At 37.8% G+C, this 25,428-nt stretch overlaps 1 protein-coding gene and 1 pseudogene across 1 annotated transcript; one reads left to right on the plus strand and one right to left on the minus strand.

Moving 5' to 3' along the window:
• Positions 1-17,916: 17,916 nt before the first annotated feature.
• On the minus strand, positions 17,917-22,393 carry LOC115970960 (zinc finger BED domain-containing protein RICESLEEPER 2-like). Its single transcript, XM_031090605.1, has 4 exons — positions 22,135-22,393; positions 18,654-20,510; positions 18,455-18,564; positions 17,917-18,315 (listed from the first exon to the last, which is right to left on the minus strand). Exons 2-3 carry the CDS (start codon positions 20,506-20,508, stop codon positions 18,476-18,478), a joined length of 1,944 nt encoding a protein of 647 aa, XP_030946465.1. The 5' UTR covers positions 20,509-20,510; positions 22,135-22,393; the 3' UTR covers positions 17,917-18,315; positions 18,455-18,475.
• A 573-nt stretch (positions 22,394-22,966) lies between these two features.
• Positions 22,967-24,354, plus strand: LOC115969785 (annotated as a pseudogene).
• The last annotated feature ends 1,074 nt before the right edge of the window (positions 24,355-25,428 follow it).

The raw sequence follows: 25,428 nt of genomic DNA on the forward strand, positions 1-25,428 counted from the left end.
AATTGACACGATGATTTGTTTATGAATAGGGAAAACCTACACGGCAAAAACCCCACCGGGTGATTTTAAGGTCACCACTCCCGAGAATTCACTATTATCAAAACAAGTGGTTACAAGTAGAAGAATCCCAATACCTTCTACCAACCTACAGATGAACCCTTACCCCAATACCCAATTGGACTTGTTCTGTAGTGACATTCTCTCCTTTCAATGCATGACTCCCAGTACGTGACTAACTAATTGCGTGGATCCCAGTACGCGACTTAATCACCAACTTGAGAAGGATGTTGGCTACAAAGTTCTTTAGTTCGTCACACGATGAAGATCATGAATTTGCTTGGTCACAAAACCCTATGGTGTACAAACACAGCAGCTTCTTCAAGAACTAGGGCAAACTAGGTTTCCGATCACACTCTTCTTCACACTTGTGAAATTCGCTCTTGTGCAACTTGTGTCACCTTTTACGAGCCTTAAAATAATCCTTATATATGTTTAGGGTTGTGAGAAAAGAAATCTCAAACATACATTCACGGATTGGATGAAAATCAGAACTGAAAATCTAAACTTCATAAATCTCAACAGATACCCTATCTGTCGAGCAGTTGTTGAGCCTCGGGCTGAAATAACTCTCTTTAAACCTCGATAGATGCTAGCTGTCGAGTTTTAAAATCCTGCACTTTCTAACTTAATTCTTGGAAAAACTTGCATAGCTTTAACACTTAAACTTGAAACCTTATTTCTTGAAACATTAAACACATCCTAGATCTATCCAATTACAAGTAAAGTGCATTTTTTCAAAGGATTAGCCAATTACATAAAATAGTGATATATGTTCCTATCATTGAATCACATATGTCCTAAAAAAGTCCACATATCAATATGTCAAGTTCACACATCAATATGTTGTCAAAATAAAAACTAACAAAACCCAATATGTCATCATCAATACCACCCGTCCAAAGAGCAAAGAGCAATCTTCAATCATCAACTTCAATAGGTGTTGGTGTGGACATGTCTAGTTCCAACGTTAATACAGCATCACTCATAAGTTCTACAAACAAAAAAATGAAAAAACCATAAAAGTCACTTGTACAATAAAATAATAAATATGCCAAGAATCCAAGACATTCAGTTTTTTTTTTTTAATAAAGAAAGAAATAGACATGCAGAATATACAATAAAACAATAAATATGCAAAGAATCCAAGACATTCATATATATATATATATATATATTTTTAAATAAAGAAAGAAATAGACATTCATATTTTTTTTAATATAAAAAATAATAATCATACTCCCATCAAGCTTTTCAAACTTTTCAACATCATCCATAACATCTCGAAGGCTAATCAAAGCCAATGAAGAATGAAGCCAGTTTTGACCACAAATGAGGGCTTCCACCATAAGTAGAGACAATGAACTACGGAAGGGATCAAGAATACGACCAGCTGTACTAAATGCAGATTCTAAGGCCATAGTGGATACCAGAATTGCAAGAACATGTCGTGAAATTCTTGAAAGCACAATCTACCGTGGAGAATTAACCTTCCACCAAGCCAAAATATCAAACTTCTCATCCAAGACATCTTCACAACTCTCTGCCTAGTATTTATCAACCTTTGATTTGGTATTTGAAGAATCAATATCCTTCAAGTGCTTCTTAAATCCCATTATCCTCATTGCCTTCACATCGACAACCACATTAGAATCATCTCTCTCCATTGACCCAGTTGGTTTTTGGCCTTGGGCTTGTGCAGCAGCACTAGCACTAGCACTGTTACTTCTCACTTGATTTTAAGTATAAGCATCATACAAACTCACCAAAACAGCCTTTACTCTTTCTACCATATTAGTAGCCTTTTGGTTCTCATACAAAGTACCAAAACAATACTCAAGAAACCGTAACTTGTATCGAGGATCAAGAACTAACCCTACATACAACAAGTGATTCATATTATCAAAATTCCCCCAATACTTTTCAAATTTGTTCTTCATGTAATTAGCCATTTTTCTCAACAAATAACCATCTTTTTCATACTCCAAGTCAATTGTGTCATGAATTGACATGAGCTTAAAAGAAAAAAGGATTGCTAGTGACATAATTAGCACCTGAAAACTGCAAGGTTGCATCATAGAAAATTTTAAGAAATTTTGAAAAGATCCTAATCTTTTCCCAATCCACATCATCCATTCCCCAAGCAGCCTCATGTCTATCATTTCATTCTTTCTCTGCCTCCTCTCTAATTGTCCTAAGATAATTTGGATCTTCTTCCTCCAATCTCTCGAAAACCTTTTGATACTTCTCAACCTTCTCCAACATCAAATAGGTGTAGTTCCACCTAGTGGGCACATCTAAGCACAGTTGACTTTTAAAGCCAACTTTCTCCTTCTCCGCACATAACTTAAATGTGCTTTGTCTTTGTGGAGATGATCTCACACATATCGCACGGATTTCCTCACCTTCACTGTTGTCTCTTCCATTTCAGTTAACCCTTCACGAACAATTAAGAACAAGATATGAGCACTGCACCTCAAATGCAAGTATTTATGTCCTAAAATTGTTGCCTTCCTATACTTAGTCTTTTTTTGAATAAAAGAAATGAGCCCACTATTAGAAGTAGCATTAATAACTGTAATTGTTAGAATCTTGTCTATCACCCAATCAAGCAAACGCATCTCAACCGCCTTCCCAAGTGTTTCACCCTTCTGATTTTCCACTAAATGAAAACTAAGAATCCTCTTGTGTATTTTCCAATCACTACCTATAAAATGGACAGTGAGACACATGTAGTTCAAATTTTGAATGGATGCCCATGTATTTGTGGTAAGGCAAACCCGCTACTCTATTAGGGCTTCTTTCAACTTTTGTTTCTCATCCAAAAACACCCTAAAGCAAGCTTTGGCCATTGTTGTGCGGCAAGGGATTGGACGGAACCTAGGTTGGACAACAAACATAAACCTTCTAAAACCAAGACCCTCCACAAACCTAAAAGACAGTTCATCTAGAATAATCATCTCTGCCAATGCTTTTTTACATGCCTCAAAATTAAACACATAAGGTACAAGTCTCCCACCACTTTCTCCTTCTTCATTAGGTTTGAATGCTAGGGTTGATTGGTTTTTTTCCTCTTTCCTATAAGGATATTTCAGACATTGTGATTGTATGTGAGTTTTCATGGATGTAGTGTCATTCAACTTACTATCACAAGCATAAGTTGTGCCACAGTAGTTACAAGCTGCCCTAGGTTCCACCCCCCCCCCCCTTCAATAGTAGTAAAATGACCCCAAACAAAAGATATTTTTTTAGCAGCATTACTTGCTTTTGGTGGGAGTGGGGGTTTGCCTTTGTCTTCTTGCACATTGGTTGCCCCTTGACCCACTTCATTGTCTTGACCCTCTGGGATTTCTCTTTTGTCATTCATCTAAAATATAAAATAAAACAACAATAAACACAATAAGACAGAAACTATAAAAAATTAAAATTAAAATTAACACCAAAATGAGTCTAGTCTACAATAAATAAATGCAGTAACAATAACACAATAAATCAACAACAAAGAAAAAAAAAAGAATGAAAAGGACTCTTCACTCTAGTATACAATAACACAACAAGTCAACAAGAAAGAAACCCCCCCAAAAAGAAGAAGAAGAAGAAGAATGAGAAGGACTCTGGTATAAGCAACAATAAACATGTCAATAAGATAATAATAAACACATCAACATCAAAACAATAATAAACAAATACCCCAACATCACAGTTAACCACATGGGGTTATTGATTTTTTCAAAACTCTAACATCAATAAGAAAATAACAACTCAACATCACAGTCACAAATTCACAGCATGTCAACAACAATAAACAAATATACCAACAATAGATAAATAAAAAAGCAGCTAACTTCATATATCAGAAGTCAACAAGCACATGAGACAAAGGCAAGCAGCTAATTTTAATAAAGAAACCAACCAACACAAGCAGCCAAACACATGAGTTATCGATTTTTTCAAAACCCTAACTTTATTTACATATAAAACTTGAAAAAATAAACATCTTATGTTGTTACTATTAGGCTATTAGCTTTAATCTTATAAAAATAGCATTGATTCAATATTAAACAAAACCCAAAATACAAAACAAAGAGAGGGTTATCAAGATTTTCAAAAGATAAATAGTCACCGTTAGAACTGAGAAGTCGATGATTAAGCTGGCATGGGGAGGCTGGCATGTGGAGGAGGCGGCAAAGGCAAATTCGGCGTGACTCATGAGAATGTGAGAGGGACTGTGAAGTGGAGGTTGTCTGAATGTGAGAGTGAAAAGTGTGAGAGTGAAAAGTGTAGGGTATGTAGGGTAGGGTTTTCTAACTTTTGTTTTTATAGTTTAATTAGATATTTACTAAGTTTAATTTTAGTTAGTTAATCTAATGGGTTTTAAATAGCCATGTTTAAAAAGATAAAATGAAAAGGCCGGATCATATAAAGTTATAAACAAAAAAAGGCCCAAATGTTTTAAAATAAAATGAAAATTATTATTTTAGACAGTTTTGTATTCAATATTATTATTTTCTATATGCTTTGAAAATTTATTTTGTTTACAATAAGATTTTAAATAGTTCTTTTTTTTTAATGGAAAATTGTTTATGCACATAAACATAAATATATATATATATATATATTTATATAATTTATACTTCCCTAATATAAGATGTGAAAACTCAATTTTTTTTATATGGTGGTTTACATTTCTAGTAAATATTATTAGTTTTTATATATAGTTATTGTGGGTCCGAGAGTTCTGCAATCCGGCCCAAACTCTATCTGGGCCCAGGGCCCGTGCCGAGGAGGTACCTTGTCGAAGACGAATGATCAGTGGCCGAGGTAGCAAGGGGAACGGCTGAGAACTTACCCTGTCCTCGGCATTCCCTAGCTTCAACAGGAAGACCAACACCCTGGTGTAGGCAATCCCCGAACAACCCCCTCAAGGGGATGTGAACGGAATGGGGCCCAAAGGGAAGCAGGGTGTGAACTCGGACCAAGGAAAGTGCGTCCCACCCCCTTCAGTAAATGCACCTGCCAATACCCAGAGCTGGTTAATGAGAAAAGACGTTTGGGCGGTGCAAACGTCGATCCATGCAACTAATAGAAAGTTAGACGGGACGGTTGATGGGATGGATACAGAAATAAGCTCCTGCCTGACCTACAAGTGGAGGGTCAGGATCAACTAAGACGGACTATATAATAAAAAGGAAGGTGTACCAATGGGGGGGTTAGGAAAAATGGCCAAAAACCAGAGCCTCCCAGCCCACCTCCAGGAGAAAGACTCCAGGGGTGTAGAAAAACTTAAACTGGTACGAACACCGCGAAAAACCCACCGCCTATCGATCAAGGCCTAGCCTTCCAAACCCACGCTCTACAAATGATGTTGTTAGGGGCCTTTTCACGTGCGAACCCGACACTGTTACTGTCCGCCACGAATCGCGTCCTTACAATTGGCGCCGTCTGTAGGAAAGGCTTGTGTGTTGGTATAGGAAGTGGGTCGATAGAGTTTCTTCGTTATATCTAACCGTTGGTCATAGAGTTCTAGTACAAAGTTCTGTTACGGACTACGTTTCTTGATTAGGGGCTTGGTTGAGGAGCTAACTCCCTTAAAGCCAAGGTCCCCCGTAAAGAGCAAACTAGGCACTGGGTAACGTTAACCGTATGGATAAACTCTAGGGGCTTGGCTGAGGAGCTAACTCCCCTAAAGCCAAGATCCCACACAAAGAGAAAACTAGGTTTTGGACAGAACCAAGGCATTGCATGGTCCACCGGACTCAAGCCTCTGGGGAAATCAACTACCTGGATGTGGAAAACTAGGTTTTGGACAGAATCAAGGCATTGCATGGTCCACCGGACTCAAGCCTCTGGGGAAACCAACTACTTGGATGTGGAAAACTAGGTTTTGGACAGAACCAAGGCATTGCATGGTCCACCGGACTCAAGCCTCTGGGGAAATCAACTACCTGGATGTGGAAAACTAGGTTTTGGACAGAACCAAGGCATTGCATGGTCCACCGGACTCAAGCCTCTGGGGAAACCAACTACCCGGATGTGGAAAACTAGGTTTTGGACAGAACCAAGGCATTGCATGGTCCATCGGACTCAAGCCTCTGGGGAAACCAACTACCTGGATGTGGAAAACTAGGTTTTGGATAGAACCAAGGCATTGCACGGTCCTCGGACTACGGGGAAACCAAAGCCTATGGGAACCAAGGCATTGCATGGTCCTCGGACTCAAACTATAGGGAAACCAACTACTTGGATGAGGAAAACCAGGCACTAAGCGAGTTTTAGCTATTATGCGTGACGTTAAAAATGGTGCTTATATCTTCGTAAGACGAAGGTTAGGAATAAATCTAAGGCCTTTGTGGGCGCAAGTAAATTAGGGTTCGGGGAACATGATGATGAATGTATTACATGCATAGCTATTTGTACATGTTAAAATAAATCAGCGCAGAGTTCATAAGCAAATAGTGCGCATCAACGAGGGCGGTTAACGATGCAATCAGAAGGAAAAAGGAAAAACAAGATTTCATATATACATGTTCAAGTGCTTGTAAACCATCAATAAATTAGGAAGTTTGTGAAAGGAAAAGAAACAAGTTAATCGTTCAAATAGAAACGAATACAAAAAGCCCAACGAAGGCTTCTACTTTTCTGCTTCTTTGTCGGTGACATTTTGGGAGATGGGAGCAGATTCAGCTTCGGTGCCTGGAAGGATGGTCCCTTCTGGGGAAGGCTGAACAGGACCAGCACTGGTACTCTGAGGAACCACAGCAAGGGAAGTGGCCTGTGGCGGCTCTGCAAGTATGGTGGGTTCCTCTGTATTAGGCACCTGAATGCCAACCACGGGCTCGGCAACCTCTTTAGGTGCCTCAGAATTCGTGTGCTGGGATATACTGTCACATCCTGAAGTTCTCCTTCTTTGGGCGCCTTGCTAGAAGAACCGCTGGCCTGCAAGTCTTCCAACGGGGTGATCTCTTCCTCGGGTTGATCACGAGTAGCCGCGGGGCTGGTCGAAGTGGCCTCGCGGATGGCTGCCGGGTAGAATATGCTCTCCGCCTTCCACAAACCAGATGAGGCATCCACCCCACCTCGCTTCAATGCTTCCTCTCAAACCTGGGAGCAATAAAACCTACACACACCAGGGATCTGCGCCTTAAGGGTGGCCTGGGTCTCGGCTACTCCCATGTTGTAACCATCGTCCTCGGCCGTATTCTTGGCAGCTTCTGCCTCATTCCTGGCAAACTCGGCCTCCTGCTTTGCCCTTACGGCTTCATCACGGGCATATTCTGCCACTCCTTTCTCATGCAGAGCCGTGGTCAGCCGCTTATTTAAATCCTCGATCAGAGTTCTGGCTATTTGCAGCTGATCCTCGGCTTCAATTGCGCGCTTGGTTTGGTCCTTAGCCTGTTTTTGGGCACTGGCAAGGCCCGCCGAGACGTTATCCCTCTCGCGAATGGTCATTGTTAAGTCATCCTTGACTTTGGCAAGTTCCTTTTCAGAAGCTTCGAGAGTCTTTGAGGCCGTTATGTGCCTCTTGCGTTCGTTCTCGGCCACCTTACTCCTGTCATGCACTTCTTCCTCCATCCTATAGGTTGCCTGGAGAGCCTGTCAAGAAACATGAACGTGTAGTGAGTGACAAACTGGTGACGAGAATTAGTAAAGTGTTAGGTTTCAAGAAATCTTACCATGCCCAAGTATCTCTTAGTACTGAGAAAAACCTCCTGCATCCTCATTCTCTTCAGCTCTTCCATGTCATTAGGGAGTAGCATGGTTCTCCCTAATGCATCTGCCACGTATCCACCCTCGCCGTCTCCAAGGTCCCTCAGAAAGGCAGTTTCTAGTAATGGACCCCCGTGAAGCATTGGGGCAGGAAGCCAGGCGCTCGGAAGGGATTGGGAATCAATTCCTTTTCCTTTGCCTTGAGAGGTTTGAACTGCGGGCCCTTTGCCTCTGCCTTGGGGTCCGGTCTTCGGTTGTTTTGTGGGCGGAGTCTCATCCTTCTCCTTAGGAGGTTGGGATTTTCCCTCGTCCACAATGTCCTTGCCCTTGGGGCTCCTCTTTCTCTTGGAATCAGCACCTTCGGGTCGAGGAGACCGAGCTGGTTGGGAGGAGGTGGGAGGTTCGTAGCTGGTGGATTGTGGTTGGGACTTGGTGGAGGATGACCTGGTTTGGATTGTAAGGGGCCGAGCTGGTGGAGGAGGAGCATTGGGTTGTGGTGCCTCCTGGGTATCCTTCCCTGGTTGGTCCTCGAGGAGTTGGAGAAGGGGGGTTAAAGGTATTCTTTTGACTCCCATCTCGGCTTGAGAAAAGGTGCCTATTAATGATAATTCCGTCTCGGACAAGGTTGGGTCACCTAGGTCACCAGGAGGGTCCTCGGATTGGTAGACTAAGTCAAATACCTCGAACCCTTCCTCCGGCTGATCTGGCTCACCTTCGTCCTCTGCTGCTTGATGAGACGAAGAGGGGCCCGCCAGGGGAATGTTCTTGGGGACAGCTGGCTCCTGCGAGATCAAAAACCCCTTCTCTACCACGGTAATTTTTGGAAGCCAAGGACGGCGGGCACTGATCACGTGCTTCGCGTCCCCGAACGACTTCTGAAACGGAGGGTACCCTAGTATTTTGTGAGCTGCACGGACTTGGCCATCACTGTCATTCACAAAAACTGCCGCTTGTAAAACGGTTTCCAAGTCTGCCCGATTGACTAAATGAAAATGCCGTTTATAGGCGCGTTCATCTACAAAAGCAACAAACATATATGCGTAATTAGTTATCGAAGGAAGTTAGGTTAGAGTGGTTTAAAGGGTTATCCCTCTTCCATTCCTAATACCCCACCTGGTTCTCCTTCTACTACGGGGCATGGATCGCCATCATGCCACTCTCCAGAGACGATAAGAAAATCCTTGTTCAGTCCCTTGTTGGAATCAGGGAGGCACTGGATCAACCGAATCCTATCATCCCTCGACCTCATGTAGTAAGTCTTTCCTTTCAATTTTTGGAGGTTATAGCACCAGTTTACATCATGGTGGGTCAGTCTTAAACCCATCTTCTCGTTTAAAGAGTCCACACAACCCAAAATCCTAAGAACGTTGCCGGCGCACTGGGTAGGGGCTAAACGGAAATGCCTGAGGTAACCCCTTGTCACTGGTCCCATAGGGATTCTCATACCTCCCTCTACAAAGGCGAGGACGAGAATTACAACCGCGCCCGTCCCCCTCTTAATGTGCCATTCCCCCATCTTACAGTGTTCCAGCCTTACGTTGGGGGGAATCCTATAATCAACGATGAACTTATTCATCGCCTCTTCAGAATCGACCAACTTCCTCAATCTCAATTTAGCCGCCTTCGCCATTTATTAAAACAAACCTAACCCGCGACGGAAAAGAAAGGGAGCCAAAGAGAAATAAATCCAGAAAAGAAAAAACGTGAGTTAATAGAGGTAGGGAACTTACATAAAAAGAGAATTACGCTTTGGATGGGCTATATGTGCTTGAGATAGACTTGAATTTGGGCGGAAGTTCGGATGAACCCTGGATACACGCACTAAAACTCTTAAGTATGGAACTGGAGAGACAGATCCATCTCCAAAAAATCTTTTATACTTTCTAGGATAAACTGCACGCCCTTTTTCCCGCCCAAAGAGGCCAGGAGATCACCACCGTTCGATTTCCATCACACCGTTGAATGTGGGAAGCACCAAGCCGCCCGTATTTAATGAGGCCACGTTTTGCCTTCCAATGGCTCTAGGAACGTGCCTTGGGTAGGTGAAAAACCTCAGGAATCGCTAGATGACAAGGATTGATAGGCATTGGCAGATCCATGATGTCATCAAAACCCTCCTATCCGTCCGAAAGGACGGATAGCAGGATTTTGAGGGGCTATTGTGGGTCCGAGAGTTCTGCAATCCGGCCCAAACTCTATCTGGGCCCAGGGCCCGTGCCGAGGAGGTACCTTGCCGAGGACGAATGATCAGTGGCCGAGGTAGCAAGGGGAACGGCTGAGAACTTACCCTGTCCTCGGCATTCCCTAGCTTCAACAGGAAGACCAACACCCTGGTGTAGGCAATCCCCGAACAGCCCCCTCAAGGGGATGTGAACGGAATGGGGCCCAAAGGGAAGCAGGGTGTGAACTCGGACCAAGGAAAGTGCGTCCCACCCCCTTTAGTAAATGCACCTGCCAATACCCAGAGCTGGTTAATGAGAAAAGACGTTTGGGCGGTGCAAACGTCGATCCATGCAACTAATAGAAAGTTAGACGGGACGGTTGATGGGATGGATACAGAAATAAACTCCTGCCTGACCTACAAGTGGAGGGTCAGGATCAACCAAGACGGACTATATAATAAAAAGGAAGGTGTACCAATGGAGAGGTTGGGAAAAATGGCCAAAAACCAGAGCCTCTCAGCCCACCTCCAGGAGAAAGACTCTAGGGGTGTAGGAAAACTTAAACTAGTACGAACACCGCGAAAAACCCACCGCCTATCGATCAAGGCCTAGCCTTCCAAACCCACGCTCTACAAATGATGTTGTTAGGGGCCTTTTCACGTGCGAACCCGACACTGTTACGGTCCGCCACGAATCGCGTCCTTACAGCTATAATTAGTTTAATTATCAAAAACTAATTCTTAACTATATTATATTAGGGTGTTATTAACAAGTTCCCCAAGGGTATAGGTTAAAAATTAATGTTCAATTATGATCTATAATGAACACTTTCACAAAATGATCCGGTTGATTAGCACTCATAAAATATTTGCTAATAAACATTTTAAAAAAAGTTTTGATACAATTTTTATGGAAAATAAAAAAAAAATTAAAAAAAAAACTATTAAAAAATCAATACTCTTAAGTAGGGATGGCAATTTTGCCCGTCCCTCCTCACTTCGCCCCACGCGGGTTTTCCCCACCCTGCAAAAGTGGTGAGGCGGGAATGGGGCAAAATTTTAACCCCGCACCATGGGGCGGGGATGAGATTAGACTTTTTAGACCCAACCCGCCCCGCCCCTCCCTATCTCCACCTCGCCCCGCATTGATAAGGGTTATAATTGTAAATTTTTCATACCCTAAAACCCTACTATTTAAATAAACATATCAATACTAGTTTATTTTATTCTACCCAATGTTGTTCTCTTCCTTTATTTTGTTATGTGATATACTATAAGTTTTTTTTTTTTTTTTGTGTGATTGTCTTGTTAAACACTTGGATATATTATTCAATTTTTTCTAAAAATTGATTTGATTTGATGGAATAAATTTAGTTGTAATTTCAAGTATATTTTTATTAATGAAATAGGTTTCATTAAAAAAATTGTACTAGTTGTAGGGAAAATTAACAAAAAGTAGAGTTTTACGGGTTGGGGCAGGGCTTCGCCGAGCCCCAAGGGGTGGGGATGGGGTGAGAAAGTTTTTCCGTCATGCAAGCGCAGGGCAGGGATGGGGTAAAACAAAAACATGTGGGGCAGGGACAAAGACTCCATCCTTCGGCTCCGTCCTGCCCCGCCCCATTGCCATCCCTACTCTTAAGGCATCCACTAACTTTTTTTCTAAAATAAAATACACATGTTAATGATTCATTGGCTTATACACACAAATTCATTGTGATTATATGTGCTTTTTTGGATATATGTATATAGTTATTAATTTGACCTTTTTTTTACCATATTTGACTTTACTTTTTGAAAAGGGTATAAAAAAACTTATTTAATAAAGTATTAAATATATTTTAACCACTGCGTTTTGAAAAATCATTAATAAAATCAATTTTTTTCTATAAAAAATTTCTAAATATATTTTCTAAATCAATCTTGTAAGGACTCAATTTGTAACGACCCCAAAATGATGTTGGGTTAGCACGTTAAAGGTCCAAACAATAAAATTTGTAGAGCGTGGGCTTGAAAGGCTAGGTCTTAGTTACCAGACGGTGGTTAGTCATGGTACTCATACAGAGGTGAACCATGTTTACTCAAGAAGCCTTTCTCCTCGGCATGGCCTGGGAGGCTCTGGTTCTTAGCCTTTTTTCCCAGTCCTCTTTTTTGATTGCTTATTATATTAGCCTTTACTCTTCCTCCAACGTCCACGTGTAGGTTCAGCTTTCCAGGCTAATACTTGTCCCATCAGCCCATACCCAAAGTGATTGGAGGTGGTTGTAAAAACTGAAAAGTTTTGCTCTGTCTGGCGCAGAGTATTTAATTGCAGTAATGGCAGCCTTTCCTTTGTCCTTTGTCGCCATATTGTCTAGGGGTCCTTTCTCCATCAACGTGGATGTGTCCGGTTTTTCCCAAAACTGTTCCTATACTGTTCTTGCCCTTTCTTTTAGGAGTGCCTTGGGGATGCCGAGGACAGAATCATCCTCGGCTATGTCTCAAGACTATTTGGACTTTCATTGTATGTCCTCGGCTATATCCCTCCTCGGTTCGGGCCTTGGGCCCTAATGTAAAGTGGGCCAGGGTCACAAATTCTCTGGCCCCACAAATCTCTTTAAAAAAATTTGTTAATGAAATCCTATTATATTTTATGTCATCGGTCGGACTTTAATAGGAGGATAAATCGGGACTTTAATAGGAGGATAAATCAGGAATCGCCTCTTTTCCTAATTTTGGGGTTATCCAATTAATAAAGTTTTCCTAATTTTGGGGTTATCCAATTAAAGCATAGCTAGAGTTACTCTAGCATGCAAAAATGCATGGGTTATTTATTGTGTAATGATGGCCAACAATAACCGCTGCCATCATTTTTATTTCAAATTTTTAAGAGAAATATTATGTCTATAACATTTTTACAATATTTTCATAACACACTTTAAATGACAAGTTATTATTGACTATTACAAGTGTGGAAAAAAGTAATTTTAATAGTAAATTTAAATTAGAATTAGTAACAACTTATCATCTAGAATATATTATTAAAATATTGTGAAAATATTATATACGTAGTATCACTTTTCCATTTTTAAATTACATAGCTTGGATCAAACCTTTCCAATTTTCAACACCTTTATCATGCCATTCTGCTAGAGAAACTCTAGCTATTATTTTAACCGGATCAACACAATACTTGACATTACTTTTTATATGTTAAAGTGATGGCCACTTTGAGCTAGACTCTATATATGAAGGGAAAATTTTTTTAGTTACTTTTAGAGTACAATGAAATAGTGTTTTATTCTCTTACATTTATAATAGATTCTACCATGAATTTAATGAGTAGACTCTACCATGAATGTGAAATGAAAAAGTAATGTTCTTTGTGCTCTGAGGGTACCAAGAATCACTCATATATAAAGGACGTTGTTCTCAAAAGTCGAAACAAAAGTCTTTCATTATTGTTTTTTCTTTTAAAAAATGTCAAGAGCTTTATGACTTAGTAGTGAAATTTTATGACTTAATGTCCGTTTGGATAGCTTATTTTTTACCAGCTTATTTTACTATTCAGCTTATTTTTTCTACTATACATTATCCCACTACACTTTTTGATACTATTCATGGGTCTCACTGTACTATTTTAGCTAACTTTTACCTTTATCTACAGTAGTTTCAGCAAAAAAATTTCAGTTTCAACAAAATAAGCGAATCTCAAACAGACCCTTAGTATAATTTTATTATCCTTATGGGGAGAACTTGGATTCAAATTCACACAATTCTCCACTACTTTTTGTAATCAAGGGGATAAAAAAAATCTCTTAATTGTTTTTTATTATATACTATACACCAGGGGTAGAGCAAAGGTGGCCACGAGCTATAGAAAAATTATAATTGGAATAATATTTTTAATTTTCTTGGGAAGCTAACAGTATTACTCTAATATTTTTATTTTATTTTATTATTCAAAGTTAACAGTATTTTATCAAAACCAATTATTATAATAAATGAAATATCCAAATATCAAAAAATATAATAGTTTAATAAAATAATTATAATAAATAAGAAAACTCTTTTAATTTTTTTCTTTTTGAAAATGTGAAGTAATATTATTAAATTTCTAAGGAATTGGGAAATAAAATTTCATTTAAAATGAAATATGATAATGATTTTAATATACTCATACCGCCACATGACATAAGGAGTAAAACTAGGAATATATATATATATATATATATATATATATATAAAGAAAATGGTAAATAAAAAATTACACTCCAAAGTTTGGGGGTGTTAAATTTTACACTCTGAAATTTCAGAATTTGGATTTTACCCCTTGAAGTTTTAGAATGTTTGGATTTTACTCCCTAAAATCCATATTCTGAAATGTCAGGGTGTCAAATCCAAACACCCTCAAATTTTAGCGGGTAAAATCCAAATTCTTGAATTTTATGGTGTAAAATCTAAATACCAACAAATTTTAAGGGTGTAATTTTCAATTTACCCTAAAGAAAATAGGAGAGAACCTTCAAATAGTGCAACCATAATATTTAGAAACGAAATGTATGTGTATGTGTGTGAGATTTAAAGTAAATATTAAATTATTTTATAAGTTTTTGAACATTTTATAATAAAATTTAATTAGAATAATAATTTTAAATTTCTTAAAACTTTGACAATGGAATTTCACTTAATATATAGACTCATTCAAGTAGAAATACACGTACAGCACTTATATGTACAAAACTGGGCAAGAAAAACCAGAGAATTATGAGAACTTTAAGTTAAAGTCAGTGGTGATGATTAATATTGGGACTGTTTTTCCACATGTCTAAGAGCATTAGCATCCAGGGATGCAAAAAAGTGTCTATTATACATCCTCAAAGTCTACTTTATTTATTTTACCATCCCATTTTACAACTCATCCAACATCTCAGTTTCTATTTTTACATTCGACTCATTAAAATAATATAAATTATACCAACAAATAATATAAATAAATCAATTCTCTCTCCTCTCCCATCTCTTTCTCCCCACTTTTCCTCTCTCTCCATTAAAATATTAATTTTTATTTTTACAACCCATGAATAGTAGGGTTGTATACATACAACCTTACTATTCACAGATGGTATAAATTTTTGGGAAAAATGCTCATACACCCCCTAAACTTTCAACCACTGGCCAAAAGACCCCCTCAACTTTTATAATGGCCAATTTACTCCTTAAACTATTCACAATTGCCAAATTAATACATCTGTTAGTTTGGTGTTAGAAAACTAACGTTTAAATCACGTGAGAAGCACACAAAAATTACAAAGGTGAATTAGCTTAGTTGGGAGGGAAATAAAAAGCCAGTTTAGAGAGAGGAAGACGATAGACTGTGGAACCAAAATCTTGAACTGCCATGATAGCCTTTTCTTTAGTGTCGGAGTTTTTGTCCTGCAATCGCCTTGCCACTGGTATGCTTTTTTTTTTTTTTTTCCTACTCTCTGCTTTTCTAATCTCAATCTCCATGTGCGAATTTTTCCAATTTTTTTTGTTTGGTTTAATATTCGGGCTTACCCTTTGCAGTTTACACTTATCCAAGTGTTTCAAGATCTGCATTTTCTTGCTCATCACGATCATATAGCGTCCTAGGCAATTGTTGCAAAGTTTCTTCAATCTCATTTTCATAGAGGTAAGACACCCAAGTGCTGGAGTCTATCAATCAAGTTTAGTTTTTGTGAGGGCTTCTCAACTGTTGATATTAGCATTCTCCTCACCTCTTCCTTTATTTCCTGAACTTGTAGCTTTAAAATGTCCTCAATTTCCTACAAAAACAATTAAATCAATGAATAGCATCTTCGTTTGTATCATCAGTTGAAGATGATATGCTCAAATAAAAATCTAGACCTTTTGTAATGAATGGATCTTTTACACCCAATTTTAAGTGATGTTACGGCTTAATTCAGTTGATTGTGAGGTTACGTATTTGAAACAACAAAAATATGCGTTACTTTACATTTGCGTAGGCATAAAATTAAACATTCAGGCTGTGTACATGCAGTCTTCTTCTTCTTCATTTTTTTTATTTTTTTTTTTACATAAATATCATGCACACATTCAAAGGGACAACTTAATGAACTCAGAAGCATATGTGTGGAAACGGTCACCCCAAATGCTGGGATGAAAACAAGAAGTTTGGCAGTACCCGTGGCTAGGCCACACATCCATATTTCATTTTCATCCTTCCAGAAAATATATACATATGCAGATAAAACTTTAATAATTTTAAGTTTCGGAAGGTAAATGAACATGAATAGCTTGAAGTCATGTCCTTCGAAAAAAATCATATTTATCTATCGGACCTATTGGTTATTGCTTCTTGATGGGATTTGTGTAAACTGCAAAGGGTAAGCCCGAATATTAAACCAAACAAAAAAAATTGGAAAAATTCGCACATGGAGATTGAGATTAGAAAAGCAGAGAGTAGGAAAAAAAAAAAGAAAAAAAAAAGCATACCAGTAGCAAGGCGATTGCAGGACAAAAACTCCGACATTGGAGAGAAGGCTATCATGGCAGTTCAAGATTTTGGTTCCACAGTCTATCGACTTCCTCTCTCTAAACTGGCTTTTTATAATTATTTCCCTCCCAACTAAGCTGATTCACCTTTGTAATTTTTGTGTGCTTCTCACGTGATTTAAACGTTAGTTTTCTAACACCAAACTAACAGATGTATTAATTTGACAAGTGTGAATAGTTTAAGGAGTAAATTGGCCATTATAAAAGTTGAGGGGGTCTTTTGGCCAGTGGTTGAAAGTTTAGGGGGTGTATGAGCATTTTTCCCTAAATTTTTAGATACTACCCCTGGATTAGGGGTGGCAAATGGGTGGGTTTGGGGTGGGCATAATTGGGTTGGGCATGTAAAACCCATTTACCCATTTAAAATGACCAAAATACCCCCAAAACCCAAAAATGACCAAAATACCCCCCGAAACCCAGAAAATGACCAAAATACCCCCGAAACCCAAAAATTACCAAAATACCCCTAAAACCCATAAAATGACAAAAATACCCCCGAAACACAAAAATGACCAAAATACCCTCAAAACCCAAAAAATAACCAAAACACTCCCGAAGCCCAAAAATTACCAAAATACCCCCGAAACCCAAAAATGACCAAAATACCCCCAAAACCCAAAAGTTACCAAAATACCCCTGAAACCCAGAAAATGACCAAAATACCCCTGAAACCCAAAAAATGACCAAAATACAACTTGTAAAAAAAATTTGTAATTCTATCATTTTATTCATTTTAAAGGTTCTTTAAAAAATTGATAGATCTAAAATTTAAAATAAAATATACAAGATCAAAAAAATTAGGCGACAATGTTCCACTAAACTATCACATTGTGTCATTCTCATTAATTTAATTCTGGTCCTTTTTACGAAAAGCAAATTCTATCTTAGATGGTGTATCATTACTATACATTGTATTATGATTCTATCTTAGATGGTGTATCATTACTATATTCAGGACCCAACTCCCACAACTTTGTTATTTCAATCCAAAGGTATACAAAACTGTGAGGTTTGAGACTTGAATAAAAGTGATCCCACTCAAATGATTCTTTCTACAAAAAGATTCAAGTGAGAAAGGCCTTGAGCGAGAGAAGAAAGTTTCCTAGTAATGCATGTCACTAATAATTTTCTATTACAAAGGCCTTTCGGCTTTATGGAAAATGGGATGAAGATAAATGTTTTGAGAAACATCTACTACTATCAAAAAAAAATATCACTTTTTCAAGCAATCAATTCATTCCACTGGATAATGCTTGTCAATCTTTATTCCTCAATTTCAATTACTCACCATGTATGGTTTGCAATCATACAATAAATTTAACGAGAAAAAAAAAAAAGCAATTATAAGACCAAACTAGGAAGATTTTATAGATCCTGTTTTACAAGGAAAGGTAAGAGAGTAGATCAATGTTCTGCATAATTACCATAAATAAATAAATAAATTTTCTGCCCAAAAATAAACCAAAGTTACCAAACCAAGGAAAATTTTCATTAGATGACGGAAGTCAAAACATGAAGCAAAAGATGTCCTGCCATAATTCTTACATGTTCTAGATAATGTTGGAAACAAACACTCAGAAATGACCAAACTATAAGCCAACAAACTGAGCAATTTCTCTGTCCAATTTCTGGAAAATGTACAAGAAAAAATGTCTATGAATAAATCAAATATGACTAGAGATATTAATTAACACTGACTTTATGAAAAATAAATAACTTAAACATCACATCAAACTCAAAAGGACAGTCAGCAAAATAGTCTCCAAGAACTGAAATATTTTCAGTGAAGCAGTCCCCATTAGCTCATAAGGTTTTGCCGGAAATACATAGAGGTGAACAATGGAAGCAATGGCCATCTGCATTCAAAATTCACAAAATCACACATAATGGACCTATATTTAAGAAATCTCAGAAGGCATAATAATTAAAACAAGAACAATTAGCTCCCACTACCAAAACCTATAGAAAAATTATACAAACAACAGAAAAATTTACCTTAAAATAGCGTCCTTTCACCTAATCCTCATCAACATATGAACTAGATTGAGATACGCACAAGTTGCCAAAATCCTCCACAAGGCTTTCTCCCTCAAAATCATGCACAACTGAAAAAGGAAAGCAAAGCATTTATTAGTACATCAAATACAGATTAATGAATATTGCAAGCGCATAAGTGATAAAAAATATGATATACCTGGTACTCCATATAGCCAATCACGAGCACATAACAAAGCTTTTGCAGTTTGTAGCAAAAGAGAACTGCGAAACTTATCAAGAATGCGGCCACCAATGCTGAATGCAGACTCCGAGGCAACAGTAGTAATGGGAATGCTCAAAATATCATGTGCCATCATGGAAAGTTCTGGGAAACGATTACTGTGAGACTTCCAATACCCCATAACATTCAAATCCTCATGCAACTTATAGTCAAATCGAGCCTCTTCCAAGTATAAATCCAATTGTGACTTGCTTGAATCTGAGTCAATAAGTTGACTCTTATATGTCTCAAAACCAGATAAATCATCATGCCTAACATAACGACCTTGCACTCCACCACTACTGGATGCTACTTCATCCATATTGCAGATATCACTAGTAGAATTCTTATATTCCTCAAAGATGCCATACAATGTATCACGAAGATTCACTACCATAGATATTACTTCCTGCTTATACAACTTGCTATAACAAAATTCTACACATTGCAACTTGTATCTAGGATCCAAAATGACAGCAAATGATAGCACAGGACTGTAATACTCCCAGTATTTATCAAACTTTTCTTTCATTTCTTTTGCCATTGCTCTAATTATCGTATCATCATCTTCCAACTGTTCCATAATACGCAACTGAATCTTCCAAAAACAATGGAAATACAAGTTGGCTGTGGGGTAGTTTGTCCCAAAGAAAAGCTTAGTGATATCATAAAATGGTTCCAAAACCCTTGCTATCTTCTCCTCCCTATCCCATTCCTCCTCTGAAGGGCAATTGAGAAAGTGTTTATCAATCCTACTCAAGTGAGAAAATGCATCTCGATACTTAAGACAAGTCTCAATCATCAAGTATGTTGAGTTCCATCTTGTTGGGACATCTTGGCGTACTTTCTTACTTGTCAAAAAAGGAAGCTTTGAAAGACATTGAGCAAACCTTAACTTCCTATGATCCAAACCTCTCACATATTTAACACTTTCACGTAAATTATACACAACCTCATTTATGACTTTTAATCCATCTTGTACGATAAGGTTTAATATGTGTGCACCACAATGCACGTGAAAGAACTCACCACCATAAGGTAAATAAGGTCTAAAAGAAGGGTGTCTCTTTAAATGACTCACCAAAGTATCATTATATGAAACATTATCTAAAGTAATGGTGAATACCCTCTTCTCAATGTCCCACTCTTTCAGTAAACCTAACAACCTCTCTGCCAATATAACACCACCACGTGGAGGTAGCACATGACAAAAACTCAAAACTTTCTTCTGCAACACCCAGTGTTCATCAACATAATGTGTTGTAAGAACCATGTACTCATAAGTGTTAGGTGAAGACCATAAATCTGATGTTAAGCAAAACCTCCCAGTAATTGACTTTAAATCATGTTTCAAATTTTCCTTTTCTCTCCTGTATATTTTTATCACATCCGATTTTGCAGTGTTCCTACATATAGTCTTAACATCAGGATTCAAATAACAATGAAGCAACATATTGTTCTCATGTTCTACAAATGAGAATGGATAGTTGTGCCTAATAATTGCCAATGCAACCATTTCCCTATACGTAGCTTGATCTAAAGGCTGACGAGACACAATTTCATTGTCAACCTCATGGCATTTTGCTCTATGATGCAACAAAGAAGTAGTGCCATTAGAACAGGCAACAAAAGAATTTTGACATTTTTTACACCTTGCCCTCTCTTTCCCATTAGAACCTTTAGGTAATATTTCAAAATCCGACCATACAGAAGAAGTCTTACATCTCATTCTTTTTGAAGCACTTGAAACAGTATCACCATACTCATCATTTTCTTCATTCATTGAATCCATATCTAAAATGTAAAGGAAAACAAAACCAACCAAAAAAAAAAATTCAGCATTTTGAACCATTCTAAAACCTGACCACTCAAATAATGTGGCATAAAGAATTATAGATTAAACAATGTTGCTTGTGCTGTGTTACAACTTACAAGTTCTTAATCTACAAATAAATAATTATAGGTTAAAACAGAAAATGCCAAACAACATGTCAGTTAAACTTTGGGAGCATGTATAACTTTTGGAGAAAGCAATTGAAACCAGATCCTTATATGATTAAGCATGCAGCCAAATTTAAACTAAAAACTAAATCATTTAGTCTTCCATAGGAGAAATCAATCCTCTTTTCATTAGTTAAAAGACTAAACTACCAGCAAATTGGTGCAGATTATATAAAATACTAACTTAAGCGAGAAGCATTGAACAAAATGCAGAGAACATCTACATAATATACTTTTACATAGCATAATAAAGCACAACAACAACAACAAGAAGCTACAACAGCAGCAACATTAACATTAACAACAACAACAAGGAAAGGATCGAGTCTTACTTCACCGAGTACCTAGTACGCCTTAACTTTTGACATGCATAAGCAGCACCCTGTTCCTCATATACAAATCCAACTCAAACCCATTACTACTCATAAAACTAGACACCCTTTTCACCCCTCTAATCGAATTCAAACCTATGCAAGCGCTAATCAACGCATCATAGGTGCTAGATTCCAATTCAAAACCACCCTCAAACTCCAAAATCTCAAACAATTCAAGTGCTTCTCTGTACCTCTTATTGAAAACCAACTTCTCTATCTGACTACAAATCCTAGAACTGGGCTGTTTTCTCATCTGGGGTTCTTCCAAAACCGCCCCTTTCCTCTCCACAACCTCCATTTTGGACGGTTTCGGCTTCGGCTTCAGCCCCCATGGCGGCTGCAACCCTTGTTCCAGTGAACAACACCTAATTCTATCAAAAGGGTTTCTCCATTTTCTCTTACTGAATGAAAACAATACCCAGAAAACAACAAAGACTTGTGCTGCTTGAAATGTTAAAGGCTTTTTCCCCTAGTGTTTGAAATTTGATCTAATGATACACTATGGTAGCGTAAGAGCGGGATTTCCATACTCAAATAGTAGTGTAAATATATCCTTAATGCTGTGTAGCATTACTACCCTAATGAGTTAAAATCTCTTCAAACAAGTTAGAAAACTTCAATTTAATTATTATATCATGGGGTTGGTGCCCACATTGGCATTGCAAGTCAAGTTTCTAATTCATTTTTAAGTATATACACGCTGTAATTTTAAACCCTGTTAGCAAGCAAACTCATACCTTGTAATGCATTTACATATCTATAAAATTTGGAAATGTGAAAGAAATTTGACATCTACTAACTACTTTCACAGATTTAAATTACCAAAAAAAAGGTTCAAGCAATCGAAATTAATACAAAACCCACTATTGCTCTAGATCTTAAAAAAAAAAAATGAAAAGCCTCGAAAAGCAAGCTATATTTCTATCCTTAACACATACAAAAACGAAAGAGGGCAAAGATGAAGAGGAACCCAGATCAAGAATCATAGTAATAGACACAAAAACATGAATAAATCAGGGAATTGAGGAAGGTTAGAAAGGTACCACCAGAAATCTTCGACGGTGTCGAAGGTGTAGACCTTGTGGAGAGAAAAATGCTGTCAATTGATGTCAACGCCGCACCTTGTTTGGGTTTGGACTGGTTGTCGAACTAGAAGGTCCAAATCTGAGATTCGAAGCTTACCGATGAGTGATTGGAGGCCGAGAAAGTGAGGGGGAAAATGAAAACCTAACCCTGAAACGTGATTGGAGGCCAAGAAAATGAAGGGGAAAATGAAAACCTAACCTGAAACGTCTGAGGTGAGTGCTGGGTTTTTTTTTTTTTTTTTTGGGGGTGGGAAGGGCTGGGTTGACCGGTTGAGTTTGGGTTAATTGATATTGGGTTTAATGGGGTTGAGTGGGTTTTAAGTTAAAACCCAATTATTATGGGGTCTAATTAGGTTGATGTCCATTTAACCCGATTAATAATTGGGTGGGTTTGGGCTTAAGTAGAATGGGTGGGTTTGGGTGGGCAAATGGGTTTGGGTTTATTTTGCCACCCCTACCCTAGATGTAGCATGTTTTTAAAGATCTAGATTGTAAAATAGCAACTAGGGAGTTTTTACACCCCTAATGCTAGTGCTCTTAGGGTGGAGATGTGGACTCACGTTATTCCCATACTCTAGCTTGAGATAATAGAATAATTTTCCCTTACAATAAGGTAATTTGAGACTGACTTTTGTGTTCAAGTGACGCCGGAACCTTAACTGTGTGATCAATTAACATGCCCTCTCTCCCTCTCTATAAAAGGTAGTAATCGCTGCCTCATGCACATGCACGTATCATAAATCACTTGAGCTATATATTTTGCTAATTAGATACACACACTGATCTCACAATGGCTAGACCATCTCTCTTCTGCGCCTTTCTCTTTATTCTTACACTAGAAGTTAGCCTGGTCATGGGTGCTCCCACCAACTGCGGACCAATTCAAGCCACTGATATTGATCGGATTGAATTTTCTCTTAACCTTGAATTCCTAGAAGCTGAATTTTTCTTGAATGGTGCACTTGGTCGAGGACTTGACAGTTTCGCTCCATCTTTTGCTAAGGGTGGTCCGCCTCCCATTGGTGCCAGGAGGGCCATTCTTAACCCTCTTGCTGCTCAGATCATCGAGGAATTTGGTTATCAAGAAATTGGCCATCTTAGGTACTAAAAAATAATAATACAGTCATGTTTATAATTGGAATTTCATCACTCCCTCTTGTTGTAATTGTTCCATAGTAAAGAAATTGCTCCATATATATATTGCCTAATCTCATTGATGCTCTCTAAACATAACTTTTCAGGGCTATTATTAGCGCAACAGGTGGAATTCCAAGGCCTCAGTTGGATCTCAGCGCTCAGAATTTCGCAAATTTTATCAACCAAGCTCTTGGTTTCAATTTGATCACTCCATTTGTGACATTTGACCCTTATCTTAACACAATCAATTTCTTGATAGCGAGCAATATGATCCCTTAAGTAGGACTTACGGGTTATGTTGGCACCCTTCCAGCTCTTTCAAACATTAATTTACGAAGTGTAAGAACTCACATCTTCCCCCCACAAAATCTAATTACTCCTTCATATATACTTATATTATGGTAGAACTGTAAAAGCACAAAACACTCCAAAATCCTTTAAAATGTTCGTGACAAACATCCTGGAAATACTTTGCATACATGTTTACACGGCATATAATTTTTCCTTGAAAAAAATCCTTTAACATGTATTTTGATAGTAGTTATTTATTTTGAAAACTTAAAATAAACATAAAATACAGCTACAAGTAAATAAAATATGATTAAAAATATAAAGTATCAATTAATTAATCAATTGTCGTATCCCTTTTATCTGTTTTGGTAGTTGGTTGCTGGGCTTCTAGGAGTGGAGGCTGGACAAGATGCAGTTATACGAACATTACTTTATGAGAGAGCCAACGAAATAGTGCTGCCATATGGAAAAACCGTGGCCGAGTTCGTTAACCGTACTGCTGAGCTTAAAAATAGACTAGCCAATTGTGGTATCAAAGATGAAGGCATAATAGTACCTCAATCCCTTGGTGCAGAGAATCGTACAAACAGTAACATCCTTTCAGCTAATACAGATTCCCTTTCGTATGCTCGGACACCACCTGAGATCTTAAGGATAGTGTATGGAACTGGTAGTGAGAACAAGCCTGGTGGGTTTTATCCTAATGGTGCAGGTGGGAACATTGCAAGGCGATATCTTAGCCCAGCATAAGCAATTCCATGCATTAATTAGCTATATAATAACAATAAGAATGAGACTAAGAAGCTTCCAATGAATGAAGCTTTTGGAATAAATTTCAAATATGCTAAACAACATATGTAGCAGAATGTTGACCAGCCTGAAAAACCTGAATTTGAATCCCCTCTAGTTACCATGTGTTGTAAGAAAAACAAAAGCAATAAATGATGAATCAAATTATTATATATCAAATAGAAATGAGAAGCTTAGACTATTTTGAATTTGGTTTGTTCATTCGTTTGTTAGAGTTTTGTTTCCAACTTATTCATCTTATTTTTTTTAAATATAACTTTCTAAAGTCTCACTTTAATTCTTTTATGCATAGACTTTTATTCATCTTTATTTTTTAACCCAATAAATCAATGGAGATAAATCCAAACAAATGATAAGATAAATGTAAAACAAATACTTAGGTAGTAGACTAATGATACTTCTCTTGTAAAGGAGGAGGCTTAAGGTTTGACTAATATTAATTAGATTTATGATGATTTATAGATTGTAAATTAAAACTCATGCAGTGGAAGGCACTAGTTGGAATCTCCATTTTCTTGTTTTCTCTTGAAGCCAAAAACTAATCAGTTATTTTTTTTTAATTGAAACTAGTAGCAACTATGAATATTGCTCTCATAAATCTATAATGATTGTGCTGGCTCTCAACTATTCAAAGCATGTCCAGATTGAAGTCCTAAACGAGACTCCACGTCTGCAACTTAACAAGAGGATAAGTTTTCATAGATTTGGTCACTCTACCATCAAATCTTACCATCAAATGGACCATGCACATGAAGGGAGGGTACCAAAAAAGACACTTGCAACCTCTCAGTTTAGTTACAACATCTGGAGAATTTTTCAGTGATGAAACATGGTACACGGATAATGGGGCCTCTTCACACATCAAATTGTACCTAGCTAATCTATTTATTACAAATGAATACCATGAGAAAGACAATTATTGATCAAAAGTTCGAAACGATTTAGGTTTACATATCTTAAACATTAGGTCGTCAATTTTGCTAATCTTTTATTTGTAAAACCATTTTTCCCATA

The sequence above is a fragment of the Quercus lobata genome, chromosome 12, assembly GCF_001633185.2.
Source record: "Quercus lobata isolate SW786 chromosome 12, ValleyOak3.0 Primary Assembly, whole genome shotgun sequence".
Classification (NCBI taxonomy): Eukaryota; Viridiplantae; Streptophyta; class Magnoliopsida; order Fagales; family Fagaceae; genus Quercus; species Quercus lobata.